Source organism: Cajanus cajan, chromosome 4 (genome assembly GCF_000230855.2).
Source record: "Cajanus cajan strain Asha chromosome 4, NIPB_CcT2T_4, whole genome shotgun sequence".
In the NCBI taxonomy this organism is placed as follows: Eukaryota; Viridiplantae; Streptophyta; class Magnoliopsida; order Fabales; family Fabaceae; genus Cajanus; species Cajanus cajan.
In genome coordinates this window covers 9,660,373-9,681,634 of record NC_138520.1, presented here as the reverse complement: position 1 = coordinate 9,681,634, position 21,262 = coordinate 9,660,373, and the positions used below count along the sequence as shown (strand labels likewise).

The following is a 21,262-nucleotide window of genomic DNA, read 5'->3' as shown; positions in this document are numbered from 1 at the left end:
TTTACAAAAGCCAAATTTAAAGCTTAGACTTGACTTCTTGGAAAAATATGAAGCTTGAGGTTGACTCATTTAGCTCATTTATAGTTTCATTATTTTTTTTTTACAAAATTATTTAATAATAATTTTTAATAAAAAAATAACAATTTACCAAGTATATTTTCTTAAAATAAAATTAACATTTTGGGTGGGCAAAAAATCCAACTTTACTAAACCTATCCATAACTGCACCAGTTCGATCGATTTATAAACCTATTTTAACGGATTGGATATTTTATCCAACCCATATTTGTAATCTGTTTGAGAACCACTATCCATTTCCCATGACATGAATTTTAAGTAGAATCCAAAAAACCCAAATTGCAAGTCTCAAAAAACTAACTATCAGTAAGCTGCGTACCATTTTATTATTACTCCTTATATATATATATATATATATATATAAAAAGAGAGGAGGAATTCACTTACTCAAATAGTAAGTCTTAGTAGACTTACTCCACTCAATAACTTATTTTCTATATCAAATCTCAACAATCCAACCATTAAATTGAAAATTCATAATGCATAAATTAAGTCCGCAAAATTTCACGAAATTTGAAAATTGTTTAATACTTTGTTTCATTAATTCAAATCAACGTATAAAATATTTTTATAATTACCCGTCAATTTGAATTAATCAAACGGAATATAAAAAATTTTCAAATATTTTAAAAATTTGAAAGTTTGATCTATAAATTAAGAACTTTTAATTTAACGGTTAAATAATTAAAATTTAATGTAGAACATGAGTTATTGAGTAGAGTAAGTTTACCATAACTTCCTCTTAGAGTAAGTGGTTCCCTCTTTATATATATATAGAGAGAGGGTTCAAGCAACACCAATGTAATTTTTACTAGCTATTATATTACTTAATAACTTTATGTTAAATGTGAATTTTGTCGATCCAACTGCTAAATCATAACTTCATATTACATTGTATGTGTATATCAAATTTTGTTAAAACTGAACAACAATTTGAAATTAATCAAAGTATTCATATTTTAATATATTTTGAAATATATATTATGTCAATTTTGTTCTATAAGAATGAGGTATCAAATCATCTTAGATTAATATAAAAATGTATATATGATATAGGAGTAAGAACCTTTCAATCTAACGATAAGTTTTAAAAAATTCACATTTAATATAAAGTTATTGAGGGGTGCAATGGTTGATAAAAGTTACACCAATGCCGTTTAAATTCTACTCATATATATATATATATATATATACACACACACACACTCTAACATATATAAAAGTGTTGTGATATATATAGCACCATGATATTTATACGTTTATATTTCTCAAGCAAATATAAAAGTGAGTATCAAATTAAATTTGTGTAACAATTTAAAATTGTTCAATAATTGAAAATTACAGAACATAACATTGTTTAGTTTAATAAAGTAAATTTATATTAAAAAAAATCAACATAATATTATATAATTACGTTTTGTTTTATAATGGAAATTTTATTAAAAAAATATATCAAACATAAAATTATATAGATATATTCTGTTTTAAAATTAAAACTTAGATAGTTGTAAAATATAACCATTTCATTTTTAAGATTTACATAGATAAAATAATTATTGATTCAAATGAGAATATAAAACCGTATATTTATTTATTTTCTAACTGTAAATAAAAATTTTAAACAATAAATATAAATATTCTATTTAGTTAATGCGTTTATATTAGAAGAAAAAGAGTATGGTCAAATAGGAATTTGAGTTTTTCACTTCTCCTGATTGACCGATATATGATTTTGTGACAACTACTACTCTGAATTATGACTCAAGCTTCAATCTATATTAAATGTAAAAATATATTTGAAAGTGAATTAGAACCTCTTTTATAACAAGTTATTAAAACCAGTTTTGAAACCAATTTCAAATTAGTTCATGAAAAAATCAAATTGTTTTTAAATCATCATAGTTTGAATGCTTAACGTCATTTAAAAATGAGAGTATGAAAAAAAGTTGTAACATAATTTTAAATCATAATGGATTAAATCTGGTTATGGTTTAAAATGGTTCTAAATAGATTTTTAATTTTAAACCGATTTTTAAACCAAACCAGTTTTAAAATCCGTATTGAAACATCAACTGGTTTAAAATCTAGTTGATGGTTTTAAACCAGAAACCAGTTTCAACCTGGCTTTTAAAAATCAACCTGTTCTTTTGTTATATGGGTATGGATTTTAAATCCAATCCATTTAAAAGTTCAATTCATGCTCACCCTTAATTTTCTATCATTACATAAATGCACATGAGTCATTCATAAGCTTTTAATATCAAGCCTATAAAGTTTTAACTTAACTCATTTATATAATCGGCTTAAAGTCAAGCTTGATTTTATTTCTTATTAAAAACAAATGAGTTTGATTGAGAACTTAATGAGTCCAGCTTAAAATACTTCATGAATTACTCAATTCATTTACACCCCTAGGTATGATTCACAGAGAGCATTCAATTTTCTTTTAACATAATTTTTATCCATCTGACAATGTTCACAATCATGTATAAACTAATAACTAGAAGAAATAAAGGGAACTTACAGTCTCTCCATCTGTAACTGTAACAGAGCCATTTGCTTGTCTTCCTATATGACCAGTCTCAACCAAAATCTGTAGAATGCCACAACCTAATATGTAAATAAAACGAGTACTGGATGCATATTTTTAACTCCAAAAATATATTTTAGCAAATTGCAACAACCCCACCCCACATACAACCATAATTTGACACAAAAATATTGTGCAGATTTGTCATTTGGAACCAAAAATAAACTCTTCTCAAGGGCATAAAATCTTGCAAAGAAATAAAAACAAACTTTACAACTGCAATAGAAAGATAAAAATTAAACTGTTCCATTTCCGCATTTATTTAGCTAGAAAATCTTTAAGAATAAACGTTTTTGTGAAATCACAAAAATGGATTCTAAGTCAACGCATTCTTTCATTCAAGTTTCTGAAGACAAGGAAGTTTGATGAAAAAATAATAAGGATGATGAAAAACTTCCTTCAAAATTATAATGAGGAAATATTGCCCAGCTTCAGAAAATTAGAGTCTAAAAATGGCATTTACTTCCATAGAACCAAGTGTGCTGTATTGCAACAATCACCTTGTTGGTAACCAAAAATTAGGGGTGATCACATATTAATAACCAAATTATCTAAACCAATTAAATGTAATGAGACTGGGCTCAGAAAATTTTCTTTTATTAGCCAAAACTTATAGGAACAGAAAATTATAATAGAAAATAGAGATCCAACTCCTTACAACTTACAAGCAGAGATGAAAACTAAAATGTAGAAGAAAACAAGAGGATAACAATGGAAATTATGCAGCAGAACAGAATATCCCAGCCCATACAAACCTTTCTACCTCACTCAACCCTTACCTACTACCTCCCCCAAGCTCTTACCCTTTAAATATGCCATAGGGAACAAGGTTCGAAGGGAAAACTTTCACAACCGTTTAACCAAAAGAGCTATGTATTTAGGCAAAATACTACCAAATCCGAGACTCCTCCTTCCCATTGTTACAAACTTACAATAAAAAAATAGCTAGCAATCCTTCCTTAAATTTTTCACTATCAACCTCTCTTGACATAGTTATCAGAATCTCAGTTCTTAGTTTGAATCCTGTGAAGCAAAAAAAACATCCTTGTGTAGAGGGTCACTTGGTACAAGCCCCCACAAGAATATCTCCAAAGGGAGGGAACCTGTGGATATACACCCCAAAAAAAAACCAAGAGAAGAATCTCGAATAACTATGAATCTTACGGTACATGAATGAATTACTGTAATTTCATATCACTGATACGAATCACATAATTCAATGATTCGTAATTTTTCTTTTTTTACTTTTCTTTCACTAAGTCTTGCGACAGAAATAAAGAAGCCATATGACTTCAATTGTTTAATGAAAAGGAACAGAAGGAGCACTCTAAACATATACTATTTGATTATTTCACTAGTTTATTATTATTTGTCACTTATTCATTCAATGCATGAACTCTAATTGACATTTTCATTACTTTGTTTCCATTCTTCTAAAATAAAGGCTTCACAAACTCAAATATACTAATAATTTTGTTTTATGAGAACTTCACGGAACCAAACTTACATGTCTATCACCGACGGGAATCTTCACGGAATACGGTTCCAGGACGCCACCATCGCCGACGACGGAGTCCGTCACCTCGGCGGAAGCTCTGACGCGGGAGCGGCGGCGAGCGGTGGAAAGGAGGGAACGGAAGTTGCATTTGCGGGAAGCTGCGAAGCGAGAGGAAGGAGGGAAGAGGAGAGGCTTGGAGAGGAGGAAGTGAGAGGGTTGGGAATGGCGTTGCAGTGCGGCGAGGCCATGGAGGGAGCTGCTAGGACATGCTAGCATCTTCTCCTTCTTCTTCTTTGGGTGTTAGGGTTTTGGATTGCGGAGGAAGAAGGTGAAGTTGTTGGTTTTCAGTGTGAGGGAGTGGTGAGTGAGAGTGTGAGACGCAGAGAAGAGGGAGAAAGTGTTGCCGTTATCCGCTTCTGCTATTTGGTGTAGACGCGCGCTGAGGGTGTGGGCTTTTGGGGGGCATTCTTGCTCTTCACACCTCCACTTTACTTTTTAAAACCCCCAACTTTTTTAAATACGGCTAAAATTACTAAATTATCCCTTAATCCCATGTTGTATTTTTTTTAATACACGAAACACAAACAAAGTAATTAAGCTACTATAATAAACTCAGTTCCTGCAACATCTACTACCAACAACAATGTAAGAGAAAATGGGCAATATGTTAAGATTTCATAAGGTAAAGATGAAGTTGTACTTCAATAAACAATAGGCACAAGTATTCGCTTATATGTAAGAATGAACGAAGGTAATATTTCATGCAAAAGATAATAAAGAGTGAATTATATACATAAGAGGAGTATATAGATGAGTTGAGACAATTTTACTATTGATGAAATGAATACTAAGCTTTAAATCTAATTCACATATAAGAGAATAATATTTATTAGCTCAGGTCAGTTGTGGGCCATGAAGAATAACAAATAATCATGCATTTAAACTAGAAGAGAATCCATACAGATCAAAATAATCATAAAGTCATGTACCAAAAACATCACAAAATAAATTTCTAAATCATGAGCTACCCAAATTCTCTTGAGAACTACTATCAGTATTAAGCTTAACGGTGTTACCAATATAAGTTTCTGTGCATCTCACAATTGATTTGACCAAATGCATATTTTGAATGCATCGAACAATATACCAAACAAGCCACTCATATTCATTAAAAACTACATGATTCCTTGACTTTCATAACCTCCAACAAGTTATTGCAAAAAGAACTCGTTAAAGACCCTCAACATGGTGAAGCAACCAAGCTTTAAAATCCATAATGATAGCATCCATGTGAAACATCATACTAATAGATTGCCAAATATAAGTAACTTTCGGACAATCCTTGAGTAAGTGAATAATTGACTCTTGATGATAACTGCACCTAGGACAACAAACATTGGTATAGGTAAATATGGTATGTTATCCTTACAAAATTTAAAATATTTTCAGGAAGATACCAAACTTAAGATTCGATACTTGTGGAGGGGTCACTAGAAAGGGGAGCATTGGTTAGTCAATGGAAGGTAGCTTTAGCATTATATAACCCGTTAAGAGCATGGTCCCATGTTGTACATTTTGAGCTATTCTAAAAGGTTAATTTATTTATGAAATTATTTTAAATTTAAATTCAAAATATTTATTTTAAATTTAAATTTAAAATTTTAATTAATATTAGTTTTAATGAGGGATAATAATTCGACTGTTTTAATTTTATTTAATTTTAAATGATCAAATATTTTAAATTATTTAATTTTCAATTATTATGATTAATTATAACCTAATTAGTATTTTATCCTATAAATAGTGAGAACCAACTCTTTTCAAATTGGTTGCATCTTTTGTTCCCCTTTAAACTTTGTTAGACCTGCATTTGATCCATTGGTTCTTTCTTACTATTCCTTCAATTTGGATATTTTGTGAGTTTAAGCTTTGTGGTTGCACATTCATGAAACAATTATTCTTATTCATTTTTTATTGTTGTTATGTAGTAGTTGAAGGCATTGGTGGTGGTGTGGAAAGAACTTTTAAAATTTTGTTTGATTAAGATCTTTCAAATTGTGCACACCTACTTATTTGATGTTCCATTAGCATTAATGACCATATAACATTCCCATGACAATAATCGTTTGGTTGTTTTTCTTTTTCCCTTACTTTTGTGAATATGGCAATGGGGAAAAAGTCATTGTATAGTAAATTGTCTTCCTCGGTTTGTATTAAAAAAAAAACCTTTCTTCAAATTTGTAATTTGACATGGTGTAGTGTTGTATTTGAATGTCTGCAACTTAAGATGACATTGTATTGTATGTGAATGTTTTATAATTTGTGATACAGATTTTGAAATGGAAATTGTCATATTTGATGAATAATAATATAAAGATAGAATTGCAATTATTATTATTTAATTATATTAAACAAAAAGAATAGTTCTGTGACATATTTTAGATTATGCTTACGGCCATGTTTTGATTATGCTAGCATAAATTGACGTTATCAAGGAAGAGATAAAAGCAACAATCAAGAGTCATCCAATGGAAACAAAGTATGATAAGTGTAAATGAAGATGAAAGTGAAAATGAAGATAACAATCAAAATATTGATAAACATGGAAATAGAAATGACAATAATTGGGAGAATGAAATACATTTTAAACTTAAAGGTGTTGTAGAAAATTAATTTTTCGAAAAAGATATAATTATAAATGGAATGGTATATATTGAACATTGACATGAAAAATATTAACATTAATGATGTATTGAGGTTAGATTTTGATAATTTGAAACTTGTGTACTTATTTTTTTAGTTATGTGCAAGAATTAAAAGTTTCTCTATTTGCAAAAGCCATGTATTTAGAAATTTGAAATGAGAAACATCATCGAAAACATTTATTTATTTGCTCATGTACATGTTTTGGAGAAGATAAGTTTTTAACTGATGAAAATTGAAATGTAAACCAAAAAGTGAAACAAGGTATTGAAGTGAAACAGTGTTTTAAAACCCGGACCGATCCGGCCGATCGGACCAGTTGGACCGGGAACCGGTGGTCTAACCGGTTCGAATCTGAAGTTGGATCGGTTATGCAGTCGACCCGTTTCAAACCGGATTGAACCGGTCAATTTTCCGGTTCAACCGGTGAACCGATGGGTCAAACCGGTTCAACCACTTTTTTTTCTTATTTTTTTTAAAAATTTTTTAAGGGACCATAAATCACAAAAATAATAATAAAAATTGAATCTCTTAATGAAAAAGCAAGGAGTCTTATTAAATATAACAATGACTACTTGTTCTAATATATTTGTTTGCAATATATACAACTTAAATAACTTTTATTGTATATTATTAATTTTAAATTATATATTTAATAATGCAATATCTATGTAAATATTACATATATTATTTTGTGATATTAATTGCAAGCATATTATATATGTACATATTATTTATATTTTTAATTTGTATTAATATACCGTTTAACATGTAATTTTTTATGTATTTTTTTACAAAATAAAAATAAAAATAATTTTAAATAAGATAGAAAAATTGAAATTTAAAATAAGATATGAATTTATTAAAATTTATAAGTATAAAATATATTTAATATAAATATTTTTTAATAAAAATCGAGTCATGCGGTTCAACTAGTGACTCACCGGTTCAACCTTTAACCCACTGACCCAGTACCTTAACCGGTTCGATGACCGGTTCGGTTTTTAAAACTATGAGTGAAACTATGTTTCGTGTGCATGTAGACATTAACATCAAAAAATGGTATGTGTCATTATTCAATTTTCATCACAATCATGCCTTGTTAGAAGAAAGGTATTGTGTATTACTACTACTACATAAAAAATGATTGCAATTGATATTATGCAAATAGAAATTTTTTAGAAAGGTTGAAGTTAAACCTCCTTATATACATGTCACATTTGCTAACAACTTAGAAGGTTGTCATAAGGTAAGATTTGTGAGAAAAGACACGTAAATATATAAATGCATTTACACCTAAAAGACATTTTAAATGTATTTACAGATAAAATATACAAATAAAAAACATTACAAGTGACTAGACAACACTTGCACACTTACATGAGTGTCATAGTAAAATATTAAAGCATATGTCCAATATTGAAAATCATGCATGTCAATTATACAAATCTTGATGGAATCCTCATAAAGTAGTGATTCGTGACTTGCTCTAAGGATCTTCCAAGCTCTTCAAGCTCCTTCCACGGATCATCAAACAAAAGTTAAAGATAGAGAGATAGGAATAGGAAGTGGCGTGCCACCTCTCAAGGCAGGAGATAAGTAAGAATGGATGTGTTTGCCACAAGGAGAGTTTCCTTGATGAAAGTGCTTAAGGAGTGAATTCTCCTAGGTGACTCAAGAGAGAATTTGAGAGATTTTTGAATTAAATTTTCATATATCTCCAAAAGTGATGAATTGCACAAAGAAAAAGGCTTATTGGGATCTTCAAAAACTTATGGAGTAAGCTAGGTTAACCAAGGTTCAAGTTGAAGCATGGTCGCCTAGCCTTGGTTAAGCTAGGCACCTCAATCCTAGGTATAACCACGTGCACCCATGTGCTTCTAGATTTAAGGAGGTTAAAACTTAATTTGCATGCCATGTAAGTTGTATTTGAATTTTGTTTAAGAAAGACCATGTACACCTCCCACATGGTTGGTCACATGACTTATTTAATCAATTTCAAATCTGACTACAAGGCCTAAATAAAAGTTATACCTCATTGGCTTGAATAGGAATATACAAGAGAAAAAATACAATGAACTTCTTATACTACTTGACCCAAAATATAAGACCCAAAACAACTAGACTACTTGGCCCACAATACAATTCCCAAAGTAAAGAAACTATATACAAACATATGGTAGGTATTGGGATAATATGTTTAGTGCCCATAGCCCAAAATGAGCTAAGGTCCACTGACCTCAACATAGGCCTAATATTCCCAAGCCCTTCTAGCCCAACCCACTCCTTTGGGCTCCTTTTGGATGACACCCTTTGACATGATCCCATTGAATCTCATTATTGCTTTTAATAAGAAAGTGAATGCTTCAAATTGCTGGAAAGGAATGTGTACACTTGGAAGCATGTGAAGTCTAATATTATTTGGCAGATATGAGATAGAGTGGTGTTAATTTTTGGTTGGATCCTTGACTTCTGAATGTTAATTTCATTCTTAGTGTTGAGTACTCCTTGTTCCTTTAGAGGAGTTGGATAAAAAGGTTGCATGACATGCTAGTCACAAAAAGTATGAGATATTGAGCACTTATACGACTTATTGCTCCAATGGGTATAGTACAAAATTATTAGGCATCCTCTTCCTTTTTTGGATGTTGAAATTATGTTTTTGTTTGGAAAATTTTATAGATGGATCATTCTCATTTAAGGAAACATATGATGTTATTCATAATTCAAATGGGAGAATGCAAAATGATATTTTCAAGGTGATTTGGAGGTGGTCAGGTCTTGAACCTATTAGGTGCATGTTGAGGCGTGTGACTTAAGAAAGCCTGTGTACAAATTTTTGATGGGAAAGAAGGGGTATAACATCTATGTCACGTTGTCCTATTTGCATGACAGAGAATGACAATTCCTTACACACTTTACAAACAAATTAAAATGGAGAATCAAAAATAAATTATAATGGATGAAATGACACTTTCAATGATAATATTTGATGCACAAGTGTAATATTTCTTTTTACCATTGAATGCACTAGTGTAATATAATGAAAGAGAATGAGAAATGTTCAATTACCCAAGTATACTTGTCTAAGGAATGATACATTGTAAAGTATAATCTTGTGGTACCTTTGTATTCTTCCATACGACTAATCCACAAGTTAATGTTACAAGTTTACATTGCACATCAAACTTTTTCGCAAAAATATTCAAAAGTCCTAAGATTGTTGAAGGAAATTAGCAATAAAATACGAAAAACATTGTCAACCAATATCTTGCATTGTTGGCATAATACTCAATACCTTCCCCCCTATAAAACCCAAACAACAACATTGTTCCAATATCTAAAATCGAATTTTTAAAGTTTGCATAAAAATTAAAAATAATTTTATATGAAATTTAAGAATGTTTTGTTCACAATTTCATTCTCATAAATGATAATAAATCTAAATACTCTAACTACTTAAGGATTTTATGGTATATCTTAACTTTTTTTAAAAATTTGTTAATGAGCAAGTCAAATTGTGTATACTGACAATTATATATATTTGATAGAGGTGAAATGAGTGAAAAATAAAGGATAGAAGTAAGAAATATAAAAGTTTGTGTTTAGTTGAAAAGTAATAAGAGAAGAAAGAAATAAAAAATGGTGAGACACGTCACTTTTTATTTATTTGCTAAACGAAACAATAGTGATGATAAAGAACTATTTATATGACTACTACTATGCTAAGAAAACTAACATTAGAGCCATGAAAGAAAATAAAAACCTACATAAAAGTTAAGATATAAAACTAATATTTCTCTGATAACATCTAAAAAGGATACATTTATATAACCCTACTAGATATCAATTAATGGATAACATTTATCCATGTGTCAACATCCCATTATTTTAAGAGAATAAAAAAAATATAACTTTATCCGATATAATCTTTCAATCACTTTATTTTTAAGGTATTTTGGCCTTTGTAGGCCCATTCTAACATTACCCGTAAGTCCACATTGAACCTTGCCCTCAAGGTTTAGAGGTAAATCTAAACTATTAAAATTAGAGATAAATAAAGATTTGATTGTAGGTAATATAATTGTAACAAAATGTGAAATGTAAAATAAATTAAATGACAGGGTGAGGTATAAGAGAGATGCAAGATTAATTGTAGAAAATTGGTTATTGGTATTATCACAAGTGGAAAAGAAAAATTTGTTGCAACCTTCTCTTCTAGTTATTTTCTAGATGCATCCATTTGTACTGTTACATATGGTTTAAAAGTTTCTTCTCTACTTTTAAAGGAGGAGTGAACGAGGATTGTGGAAATGCATTTGTGGGGTGGGGTTTATAATTTGGATAAGGGAGTATAGGTGATATGATGTCGTGTGGGATTTGGTTTGTGCAAAATATTTTGTTGGATGAATGAGATTATCAAACAAGAAAAAAGTGTGTGGTATTAATGGGGGAAAATTTAGGAGAGTGTTGTCCTATAACCATCCTTAAACATCTCCAAATTCACGACCTATGGATTTTTCTAGGACCCCTCTAATTCCAAATTGCAAAAACATTTATTCATCCTACCCACGCAATCTTCTTATTGTTCCACATAATCCCTCTTCTCGATGCCCACCTCTCCTGATGCATCCATTGTCTATTCATACAATTTGTTGGACCTTTTTCGCTTTAAGAGAGCTAGTCCCCATGCAACTTCCTAAATGTCCTCCCAATCGTGTGATTCAAAATGGTTTATGGCCACACGCCATCCGATTTGTACCTCTTCATCTTCCACAAATTTCAATGTTTCATATTTGTCTTAAAACCTTGAGTATAAGGTTCAATATGGATCTATTGATAATGATAAGACAACAATCACATGTGATCCACCATACACCACATTTAATGACCTATAAATTAATTTGATCTTCATAACTTTGTCATGCACCCTTTTTTTATCATACCAGCACTGTTTCTTCATTTCCCTTACAACATTATCACTAACTATTGTATAGTGTTGCCAAAGGCGATTTTTGACAAAAATGATTCATATCTCAAAGTGAAACGATGCCAGTTAACTAGTTGTCCTGAAGCTGTAAATCAAAGAAAATTGTTACTCCTCCTTTTTGATTAAGCATGAAGCAATTTGTGAAAGAAGGCAATAATATTTCATTTTTGACCCCAAAAATGAAAGGAAGAACATGGATTCAAGTGTGGAGTGATTTGTGACAGACATAAACAGGGTTTTTGGTTTTAATCTGGGACAACCATTCAAATTTAGGATGAAATGGGGACAATAAAAGGGGAAAAATGAAATGTCACTAAAAACCTCATTCACAATGGTGCATGGTGGTTGACGACCAAGTCATAAATCAACTTCATGGTGGTGCACATTGGTTGACGATGAGCTAAAAATTATCTTCATGATGATGCATGGAGGTCAAAAGTTAGCCAAAAATCACTTTCACAATGGTGCATGGTGGCCAATAATGACCTGAAAATCATCATTATAATGGTGCATGGTGGTTAGTGGTGAGCCAAAAATCACCTCTATTATACTGTGCCATGGTTAGTAATAAGCCAGAAATCACCAATGTAGTGGTACATAGTGGTCGATGATGAGCAAAAAATCACTTTCACAATGGTTCATGGTGGTCATGGATGATGGATTGTTGAAAGGTGAAAAAAGAAAGAGATGAATAATATCCTTGTGCGAATAATATATTAAAATAATTTGAGATTAAGTAATCTAAAAGTTTTTAATTGTAGTGCACAGTGGATTACCTTCGAAAGTATCTTTATTAATTCATAATTGATTATACAATAAATTATAACTTTTTTTATAATTGATTAAATCTTTTAGTTTAATTGGTCTAAATAAAATAATTAAATAAAATTTAATTTAATTAATTAAATTTTTTTTATAATTTTTATAATTCTCATATTAATTTATTCCAATTTTCATATATCCATATTATACTTATTTCTTTTCACCTACTAAACATATATAACATTATTTTTTTTTTATTTCTCTTAAACCAAACTCTTTAAATTTCACTTCCTTTCTTATCTATTTCTCTCTTATTTATTTATTTATTTATCTCTATTATATTTTTCATCAAATTATTATCTCACAACCAAACCCAACTTAAAAGAAAAGAATTACATTTATTCTCATTAAAAACACAACCTTATTTTTTTATTCTACACCGTTATAACTAAGAAAAATATATTCAATTATCACAACAAAATAATGAACAAAGCTTACTTAAAAAAATATATATGATCAAGTAATAGTGTAAGTGAATATATTTAAATTAAATTAAAAATAATTTAAAAAATTATTGAAAAAAATCCTAACCTTTTAGTTTTAAAAGAGAAAAGAAAAGGAAAAAAAGATATATTTTTATGAGTTTGGAAAAAGAGATATAAAAATGAAAATGGAATCACCGAAGAAGAAAGAAAGAAGAAAGTGTGGAATAAGTGAAAAATTTAAACTGTGAAAGAAAAAAATGAAAGTTGAAAAAACTTTCGGTTTAAGGAACGAGGCTGAGCATTGAAGAGACGAAGAAAGGGGTTACTGTGAGTGTGAGTGATGATGGATTATACATACGACACCAAGCACCGCACTGTTGCCATTGGTAAACCTTCCCTCTCTCTCTCTCTCTTCCATTGTTAACTTCCATCATCATTTCTTCATGCATTGTGTTTCTCTTTGCTCAACTAGAAATGAATAAATAAGTAAATAAATTAATGGGCATGGGACCCTTAAAAGTCAAACAAAGGTCACAAGTCAGAACCCAAAAGAGCTTTGTGTGTGTGTGTTTTTTTTTTTTTTTTTTTTTTTTTTTTTTGGAAATGGGCATTTGTGTTACCAATGGCTCCTTGCTTGTGTTGTTTGTTGCATCCTAATTGTTTATTTTATGACAACAAAACCCTTGTACTTCTAGGTAAGGTTGGCTACATGGATCATAATAAATAAATAAATAAATAAATAGTTTTGTTTATAAGTAAAGTGTGATCATGAGTATGTATGATGTTTACAGTGGCCGACATTACTTGTGTTGTGTGCTGCCTAGATTTTTGGTGACATGTGGTTGACCTTTTGGTCAGCCCTTTGAATTTTGTTTTTTTTTTTTCCTCTATTTTTTTATGGTGGAATAATTTATTAAAGGATCTGTGAATGTTGGTGGTGTTATTTATTGAAAACTGGACCCATGAATCACTTTATTGCAGGATTATCCGTGATCTGCCTTTTATTTTTGTTATGCCCCACTTGGCTCTTCAACATCTGATGTCATCATAAGATATAGAATTATATATACCTGCGGTGAAGATACTATACTAATGGCATTGATACTCCACCCAATTCATAAATGTGCATGTAATTTACCATAAATGCCATTGATTTTATGCAATGTATGTACTTGGCTCATGGCTGCTCATGTTATGTGTAACTACTGTTGATGACATTGATTTTTCTCAATGGAAGTAAAGGTTTAATGCATTATGTGAGTTTATTGATGATGTCAAGTGTTTATTAATAGCTGGTCTCTTTATTCCGTCGACTACAGAACCTCATCCTCATGGGATAAGGAATGTAACAGACTTGGAGCGTCATGTTCACTATCTGGAAACTGAGGCTTATACTTCTATTTTGAAGGCTTTCATTGCTCAATCTGATCTTCTTACTTGGGTAGACTAATATTTATTCTAAACCTGTTATCTGCGAACAAGTTTGTCTTCTTATTGAGTGTACTCCTGCAAATTGTCCATGCAATGTAGCTGCTGAAAATTTGTTTGTGGCTGCAGGGAAAAGAGGGGCTTATGACTGAGCTGCGAAAGGAACTAAACATTACAGATATTGAACATGGAGAAATTCTAACGAAAATAAATTCAGATGAGTTAATTAAGCGAATAAGGTGATTGTTTTCTTGTTCATACTTTATGCCTGGATATGGCTCCTCTAAAGTGAGTAAATGTATAAAGTGAGAAAGTAAGGGTGGATATACTTTTGATCTAAGGTTAGTTAAGATTAAGAGCTACTTTAATTCAAATCAACAGTAGATGCTCTTTTACTTTCTTACTTTACTCATTTGCTCACTCTTGAAGAGCTAAATCCCTGATGCACAATTTTATTTATTTTTTATTGTCATGATGATGCAGAATCTTTACTATTGACATTTAACATGCAGGGAGCAGAGAAAACTGTCATCTCATGCTAAGGATTATATTAAAGCTAGTGCTCCTGCTTGTGCTTCTGTTTCGATGGGAAATTCAATGATAAGATTAAAAACTCCATCCTCTGCTACACTTTTTACCCAGAAGAAAATGTCACGCAGCCAAGCTTCTCTAATTTCTATTCCTGTTCCTTCTTCAATGCCCGTGAGTAAATCAAGCCTAATACAAATATGAAGTTTGTATTGCCTTCTCACATGCATCTAAAGTTAGTTTTATTTAGATTCTAGACACTCTTGAAACAAGGCTGATTTATGGCTGAACAGAATGTATACATTTTAGGCAAAAATTATGAATTATGGAGTTTGAGAATTGATGTTGGGGTCTAAAAGTTAGAATGAAAAACTGTTACTTGTGATTGAAAAATCAATTCTCACACTTCCTAATACAACATGTTTACATAAATACCCTTATCATGAATTTACAATTTTTTAATGTAAACACATTTTGGTAATTTGATATTTGAAAAGAAATTTAGTCTAACAATATATTCCAGTTGTTTTTTTACCTTTGTATGGTCAGTTCTTATGCAATCAATTTGACTCTATTCATTGATCTTCTTCTGGTACAAATTAAAGGATTTGACCTTTTAGCTGTTTTTTCATGCACGCGTGCAGACACACATATATAATATTCCAATTCCTAACACATTCTTTGAATGGTTTTACTTCTCTTCTTGATAAATTCCTTTGGAACTCTAAAGCTCCCTTTAGTGTCAAGTCTTTTATTTGTACTGTAAACACAGTACTTTATAGTTTGTAGAATTAATTCTAATGACATATTTTTAGTTGGAGGCTGCCTAAAGCTTGTTCCCCTGGTATATGTGTAATGTATGATGCTTGCTATGTTCATTCCCATACCTGTTCTCATACTGTTCCGCTTCTGTTTCGTTATGGTATTTTTTATTTGGCATTTTTGGTAAATTGAATCTTAGGCATGTCTTGGGTCTTTATTTGGTAAATTGTTAAATTGTATTTTTTGACCTAAGGATAAAAAATGGGCATATAATGGCTTCTATTTGGTTTAAGGCATATGCTTTTTTATGTAGTTTGTCTGGTTTCTCTAGTAGATATGTTGAGGGCCTCCACAACATTGCTCCATTCCATCTCCTTATTCCATCTCCTTTTGTGTTTTTTTCTTTTTGATCTTAGGTTATTGAATATTCCGTGCCCTTCATTCTGTGTAATTTTTTGTCCTTGTTTTAATGAATTCCTTCTTTTATCAAAAACTATTCTTCCACAACCCGTTTTAAAAATTGTTTTGTTCAAAATTAATTCTCTAAAATCTAAACTTGTTTCAATTGCATTGCCATGCCTCTGAGTCCCAAGAAAGAGATTTCTAATCAATTTCATTTTCATCTATTGGTAACTTCAACAATTTTGATTAGTGTTTTGATTTTAACCATTTTCATGTAGTATAACTGTTCCTGCTAACTATTTTTTCCAGAGAGAAAAAGCCTGTGGGATTATCCTGGAAGTTTAGGATGACTTGTAAAATTTAACTGTAAGATAATGTCGAAGACTCAAAGGATATCATTTAGATAATCAGATGCATTTTTGTGATATATGTAATTATGAATGTTTTTCTGTGCAAAAATGTTTATACACAGTTTAGTAAGGCAACAAATTTAACGTTTCTCATATTAGAATAGCTTGTTTTGGTAGTTTCTTCTTTTTTAATTTTTCTTGGAACATTTCTTAAGAACATTACCAGCCAGTTTGTGATACAGTTGCATGTCAAAAACCATTGAGTCTCTGGCTTATCAATTGTGATTTAATTTGTCTGTGCCAGCCAAAATTTAACGAGGTCCCATTGACTGCTGAATTTGCCCACGGAAATGTGGAGCATTCTATGGAAATGTTCAATTATAAAGTTCAGTTACCACCTACTGGAGGAGGGAGAGTGCTGAAAGGAAAGCACCAATTGCAGAAGGATTTTCACAGATCTGACTGCGTCAAGTTAAAGAAAAAATCTGATATAATTCAGATTCGTGCTACAGATATGGTTATCCATGATGTAAGCAAAATCCTCATTTGCATGTAGTTGTTATTTTCATTTTCACTGGCTGTTCATGGAACTTGTAGATATGAAGAGATAACCAGAAAATACACTTTGTAGTGGATAAAGCCATGTTTAGATGTTGATGATCGTTGTCTATCTTAATAAACCCACTTTACCTATGTACTTATCAACTTTGTCAGTATGTATTCGGAATATGGTTTTGCAATATTCGATGATTATTGAATCGGTAAATACAGTTGGGGGGAGGGTGCTGATGAGGAGGCAGATAGGGTTAAGAATGCCAGTAGTTTCGAAAGTGGTTTTTATTAGATATTTCAAAAAGTAGGTTAGTGTTTCAATTATTCAATAATGTTTTTAATTTTCGGATTTATTTTAAATTATATATGTTAAACCCTTTTACTGTTAACCAACTTTTCCACCTGTCTCTCTTTTCTTCTCTCAAATTTTGAGTTCCTTAATTTGTGTAATAAGAGGGAAACTTGTTCTGTTACCTCAATAAAAGCTGGGAGGAGCCTAGCCTATTAAATCTGGAGGACTTGCACCTCATGAGGATAAGTTCTTGTCCTTTTTACTGATATTGATTCTATACATTACAGTCATATGATGTTGGTGCCATGTGGAGGCTTTGAATCTCATTATATACTATGGTTCTATGTATATGAGTAGATCCAACGTGCTAGTAATTTTAGAAAGAGTTAATGTGTAGAAACTGCTAGAATGGTTCGAGGAAATAGAGTCAACCGAAATATTGCAGGGGTTGAAGTGTGTCTCATGGTCAATGGTTCCATTTTTATAGTAAACATGGTTAGTCAGTAATTTGTATTTTTCAAATACGAGTTAGCTCTAACCAGGCTGATGTAATAGGATAATCTCTTTGTTTTCTTGTATACGGGTTTAAGGTACTTCTTGTACCTTTTTAATTTATTGTTTTATTTGTTGATCAAAAAAGAAAAAAGTTCTTGCCCTTGAGGACAGATTATGGTGAAGTCACATGTTTCAAGATATTTTCTTGTGATCAATTGAGTTTTTGAGTTCGAGATCAGATTATGGTGTGGTTTGGCGTACCTACAATAATAGTTTATAAAGTGGTTTATAGGGAGACGGACAGGCTTTGCTTATTTGCTTATTCTATGCTCTTAACGTCTATCTCTATATTTTTTTTTTGGTAAATATTTAATATTTATTTTCTCATCTAAAGATAGAGAGAATATTAGTGAAGAAAAGACAAATTACTATGTCAATATTTTCTATGTTCATAATTCTGGAATGGATAGTAAAATTATAAGTTTTAACCTTAATAAATGATAAGGGTAGAATAGAAGCCCGATTAAAGGAACACTATTCCACTGTTTACTTGATAAAGTAAATTGTGAAATGCATTTGTAAAGCATCTGAATATTCGCATATTGACCAATAATGCATTGGTAAATCCATGGATTTCATATCTGAATATCTTGTATAATTTGGTTAAGATTAGTTTAAGTAAACCATGAGGTTGCTATTATGATTCAATAGGCCATTAGGGTATCTATGTGGTTATATTATGATTCATATCAAATAGCATTTTTTCATGGACTAAATGATTTGTCATGTATGGTTTCTGTTTTACTGTTCCATGTATTTTGGTTCATGTTCATGATTTGATACCTATTGTCTACTCAACGAGTTTCTGAGCAGGATCTTTTACCTATATGTTGTTTAATACATCATTCATTTAGCAATCAATTAATATATACTGTAATTTCAGTTTTTGGATAATTCTTTTTGCAATCTGTTGCTTCAATATTTTTGCCAGGTTGAGAAGATGCTTTTCAGTAGTGGGAAACCTGACCCAGTTGATATTGAGAGGGCAAAAAGGACTCTTAGGGTAATTTCTGCCCTTTTGATATTCGTTGTGCTACCTTAAATATTTGTCTTCACCCTTTAGACAATTCTAACAAAGTTTATCATACGAATATATAATTTGGCCCAGGAACAAGAAATAGCCATAACTGAAGCACTTGGTAAAGTGGTTGATGTGTTAGAAAGGGGTAAGGATACTTTGCTGATATCCTTGGTTTTCCTCTTTATCTTGTTTTCATTAGTGTTTGGGTAAACATTTGGTTTTATCAGGTGATGCACCTAATCAGATGCAAAGTTATGGAGTCTCCAAGAATACTCCTGGAGGGCAAGAAATGAAGATACATGCTAATTACTGTAAACTAATTGGGAATGGTAGGTTGAATGAACTAGGTGATTCATTCTGATCTGTGCAATTAGGGTGATGATTTCATGGAATATATAGAACTTTTTCCTCTGACTAAAGAGACAATGCAACTCATACAGTGATATTAATGCAGAATTGGTTCAGTGAACAGTTTACTTGTTTAGGATTAAGCTAGTAGCTAATTGATGTGAGATGAATTCTTTAGCATGACTTCTTTCAATACGTGTTGAATTATACTACTGCAAACAGCTTATTTAAGTATATATTGTTAAGTTAGAATCCAATCTTTGCCCATTCTGCTAGCAATTGTGCATATTTCTTGTTGGTTGTTAATAGTTCACAGTCAGAGATTGCATCTGTGGCTTGTCTCGATTGTTATTACTTATTAGTGTGGTGGGGTCCACAGTGGCGGATCTAAACTCCCAGGTTAATGGGAGCAATTTTTTTAAAAAATTAAAAATTAATACTCATCATCATTATATATTTACAAAGAATAAAATATAAATGTTAAAAAAAATCATCATGAGTTCAATATATAAAATTAGGGATGCCAAATACAATATTTTTAAACTTAGACTAATAATTTAATTAAAGTGAGGGAGTGCATCTGTTCACCTTCATTATAATGTGAGTTCTGGTTGGAGATGTTTTCATTTTAGTTTAAATGATAAATCACCCTAGATGGTATGTTTGAATGAGAGGAAAGAAATAAATTGAGAAAAAAATATATAAATAATTAGGCATTTTCTTTAATTTTGTCTCTTTCGTTTTCTTTCCTTTTGGGTGATTTTTTTTTTGTTTGATAGAGCTAATATTCTGTTCAAGATATTGTTGGGTGTCTTGTTACTTTTTATTCGTTGTTACAGGATTAGTTGTGTTTATCAGAAGTTTGATGAGAATCTTATTTAAAAAGAATTTTTCGAGTCGGTTTAGTCTTTTATTATTTTTTCAAATGATTTGGTTCTACTTTCGTTGTTGTGAAGCAGCTTAAAAAACAGTTCAACGTTCATATCCTGTCAATCTAATTTTTTTTTTAATAAAATCGAGAAATCACAAATCATTTTAGGCATGACTCTTAAGATAATTATAAAAGACAACAAATTATCCGTTCTCTGAAGGCTTCAACATTCCTCAGTCAATTGAGAAATTCTGCTTTCTAACCAAAAAGCAAAGAAAATCAACTTTGGTTAAAGCAATTGTGCCTATTGCTTTTATACAAACTAGAAGTCTAGAACCACACTTCTTAAAGTTAATTTAGAAACTAAACACAAATAAAAACTAATTTCGTAATATATATTTTCAAGATCTAACAATTTATTTAAATTTTCTTCATATATATATATATATATATAACTTTATTACTAGAGAAAAAGAGGTACTCAAATCTCCATTTATTTATCTAAAAAAATGAACAAAAGATACAAATAATAAAGGTTAAATAATAGTGAGTGGTTTATAATTAGAGCGAGTGATTTGAGATAGTCATATAGATTAAATAACATTGAAGACTGTGTATACTAAAGTTTTATATTTTTCTTATATATAGTTATAGATAAAGTCTCACCTTTCTTCTCTTGCACTAAGAAGTTAAAGGTTAATTAAGCCAATTTCTTTTGTAAAAGTTGTTATTAATTTTGTTTTCTATTTACTATGTATTTATAGAAAACCAAGCAAGTGCTTCGATCTGCAGTAGCACAACAGGCAACATTATTTGGAGTTTGGATCATATGGATCTATATAACAGCACAATATACATCCAACAAATGGGTATCATAGGCTAAATGTCCATAGTGCACGAATTTGAGTTTTTTTTTTTAATTGCACTTTCTTTGTGGAGAAATGACAAATTAAATTGCTTTTTTCCCCCCAATTTTTAAAAATTACATTTCTCTTTTGTGAGAAATAATTTGTATTTGTTATATTTTAGTCTATTTTAATGAAAATG

At 30.6% G+C, this 21,262-nt stretch overlaps 2 protein-coding genes across 4 annotated transcripts in view; one reads left to right on the top strand and one right to left on the bottom strand.

Moving 5' to 3' along the window:
• The window catches only part of RIF10 (polyribonucleotide nucleotidyltransferase), a 31,543-nt gene extending 26,924 nt beyond the window's left edge, over nt 1-4,619 (bottom strand). The window contains exons 1-2 of the mRNA XM_020363124.3: nt 4,176-4,619; nt 2,603-2,671 (exon numbers count right to left, since the gene is read on the bottom strand). Coding sequence (XP_020218713.1) covers nt 2,603-2,671; nt 4,176-4,442 — 336 coding nt within the window. The 5' untranslated portion in view covers nt 4,443-4,619. The remainder of the gene's footprint in view (nt 1-2,602; nt 2,672-4,175) is intronic.
• Nucleotides 4,620-13,306: 8,687 nt separating this feature from the next.
• On the top strand, nt 13,307-19,535 carry LOC109802952 (protein EMSY-LIKE 3). Of its 3 annotated transcripts, XM_020364383.2 has the most exons (8): nt 13,309-13,492; nt 14,426-14,547; nt 14,664-14,773; nt 15,047-15,236; nt 16,881-17,105; nt 18,907-18,978; nt 19,084-19,141; nt 19,224-19,535. In XM_020364383.2, the coding sequence occupies exons 1-8, from the start codon at nt 13,447-13,449 to the stop codon at nt 19,355-19,357; spliced, it is 957 nt and encodes a 318-aa protein (XP_020219972.1). In that variant the 5' UTR covers nt 13,309-13,446; the 3' UTR covers nt 19,358-19,535. The 3 variants fall into 3 exon arrangements, with proteins under 3 accessions (XP_082928327.1, XP_020219972.1, XP_082928326.1); XM_083072201.1 differs by lacking the exon at nt 16,881-17,105 and having other exon boundaries at nt 13,307-13,492; XM_083072200.1 differs by lacking the exon at nt 14,426-14,547 and having other exon boundaries at nt 13,316-13,492.
• The last annotated feature ends 1,727 nt before the right edge of the window (nt 19,536-21,262 follow it).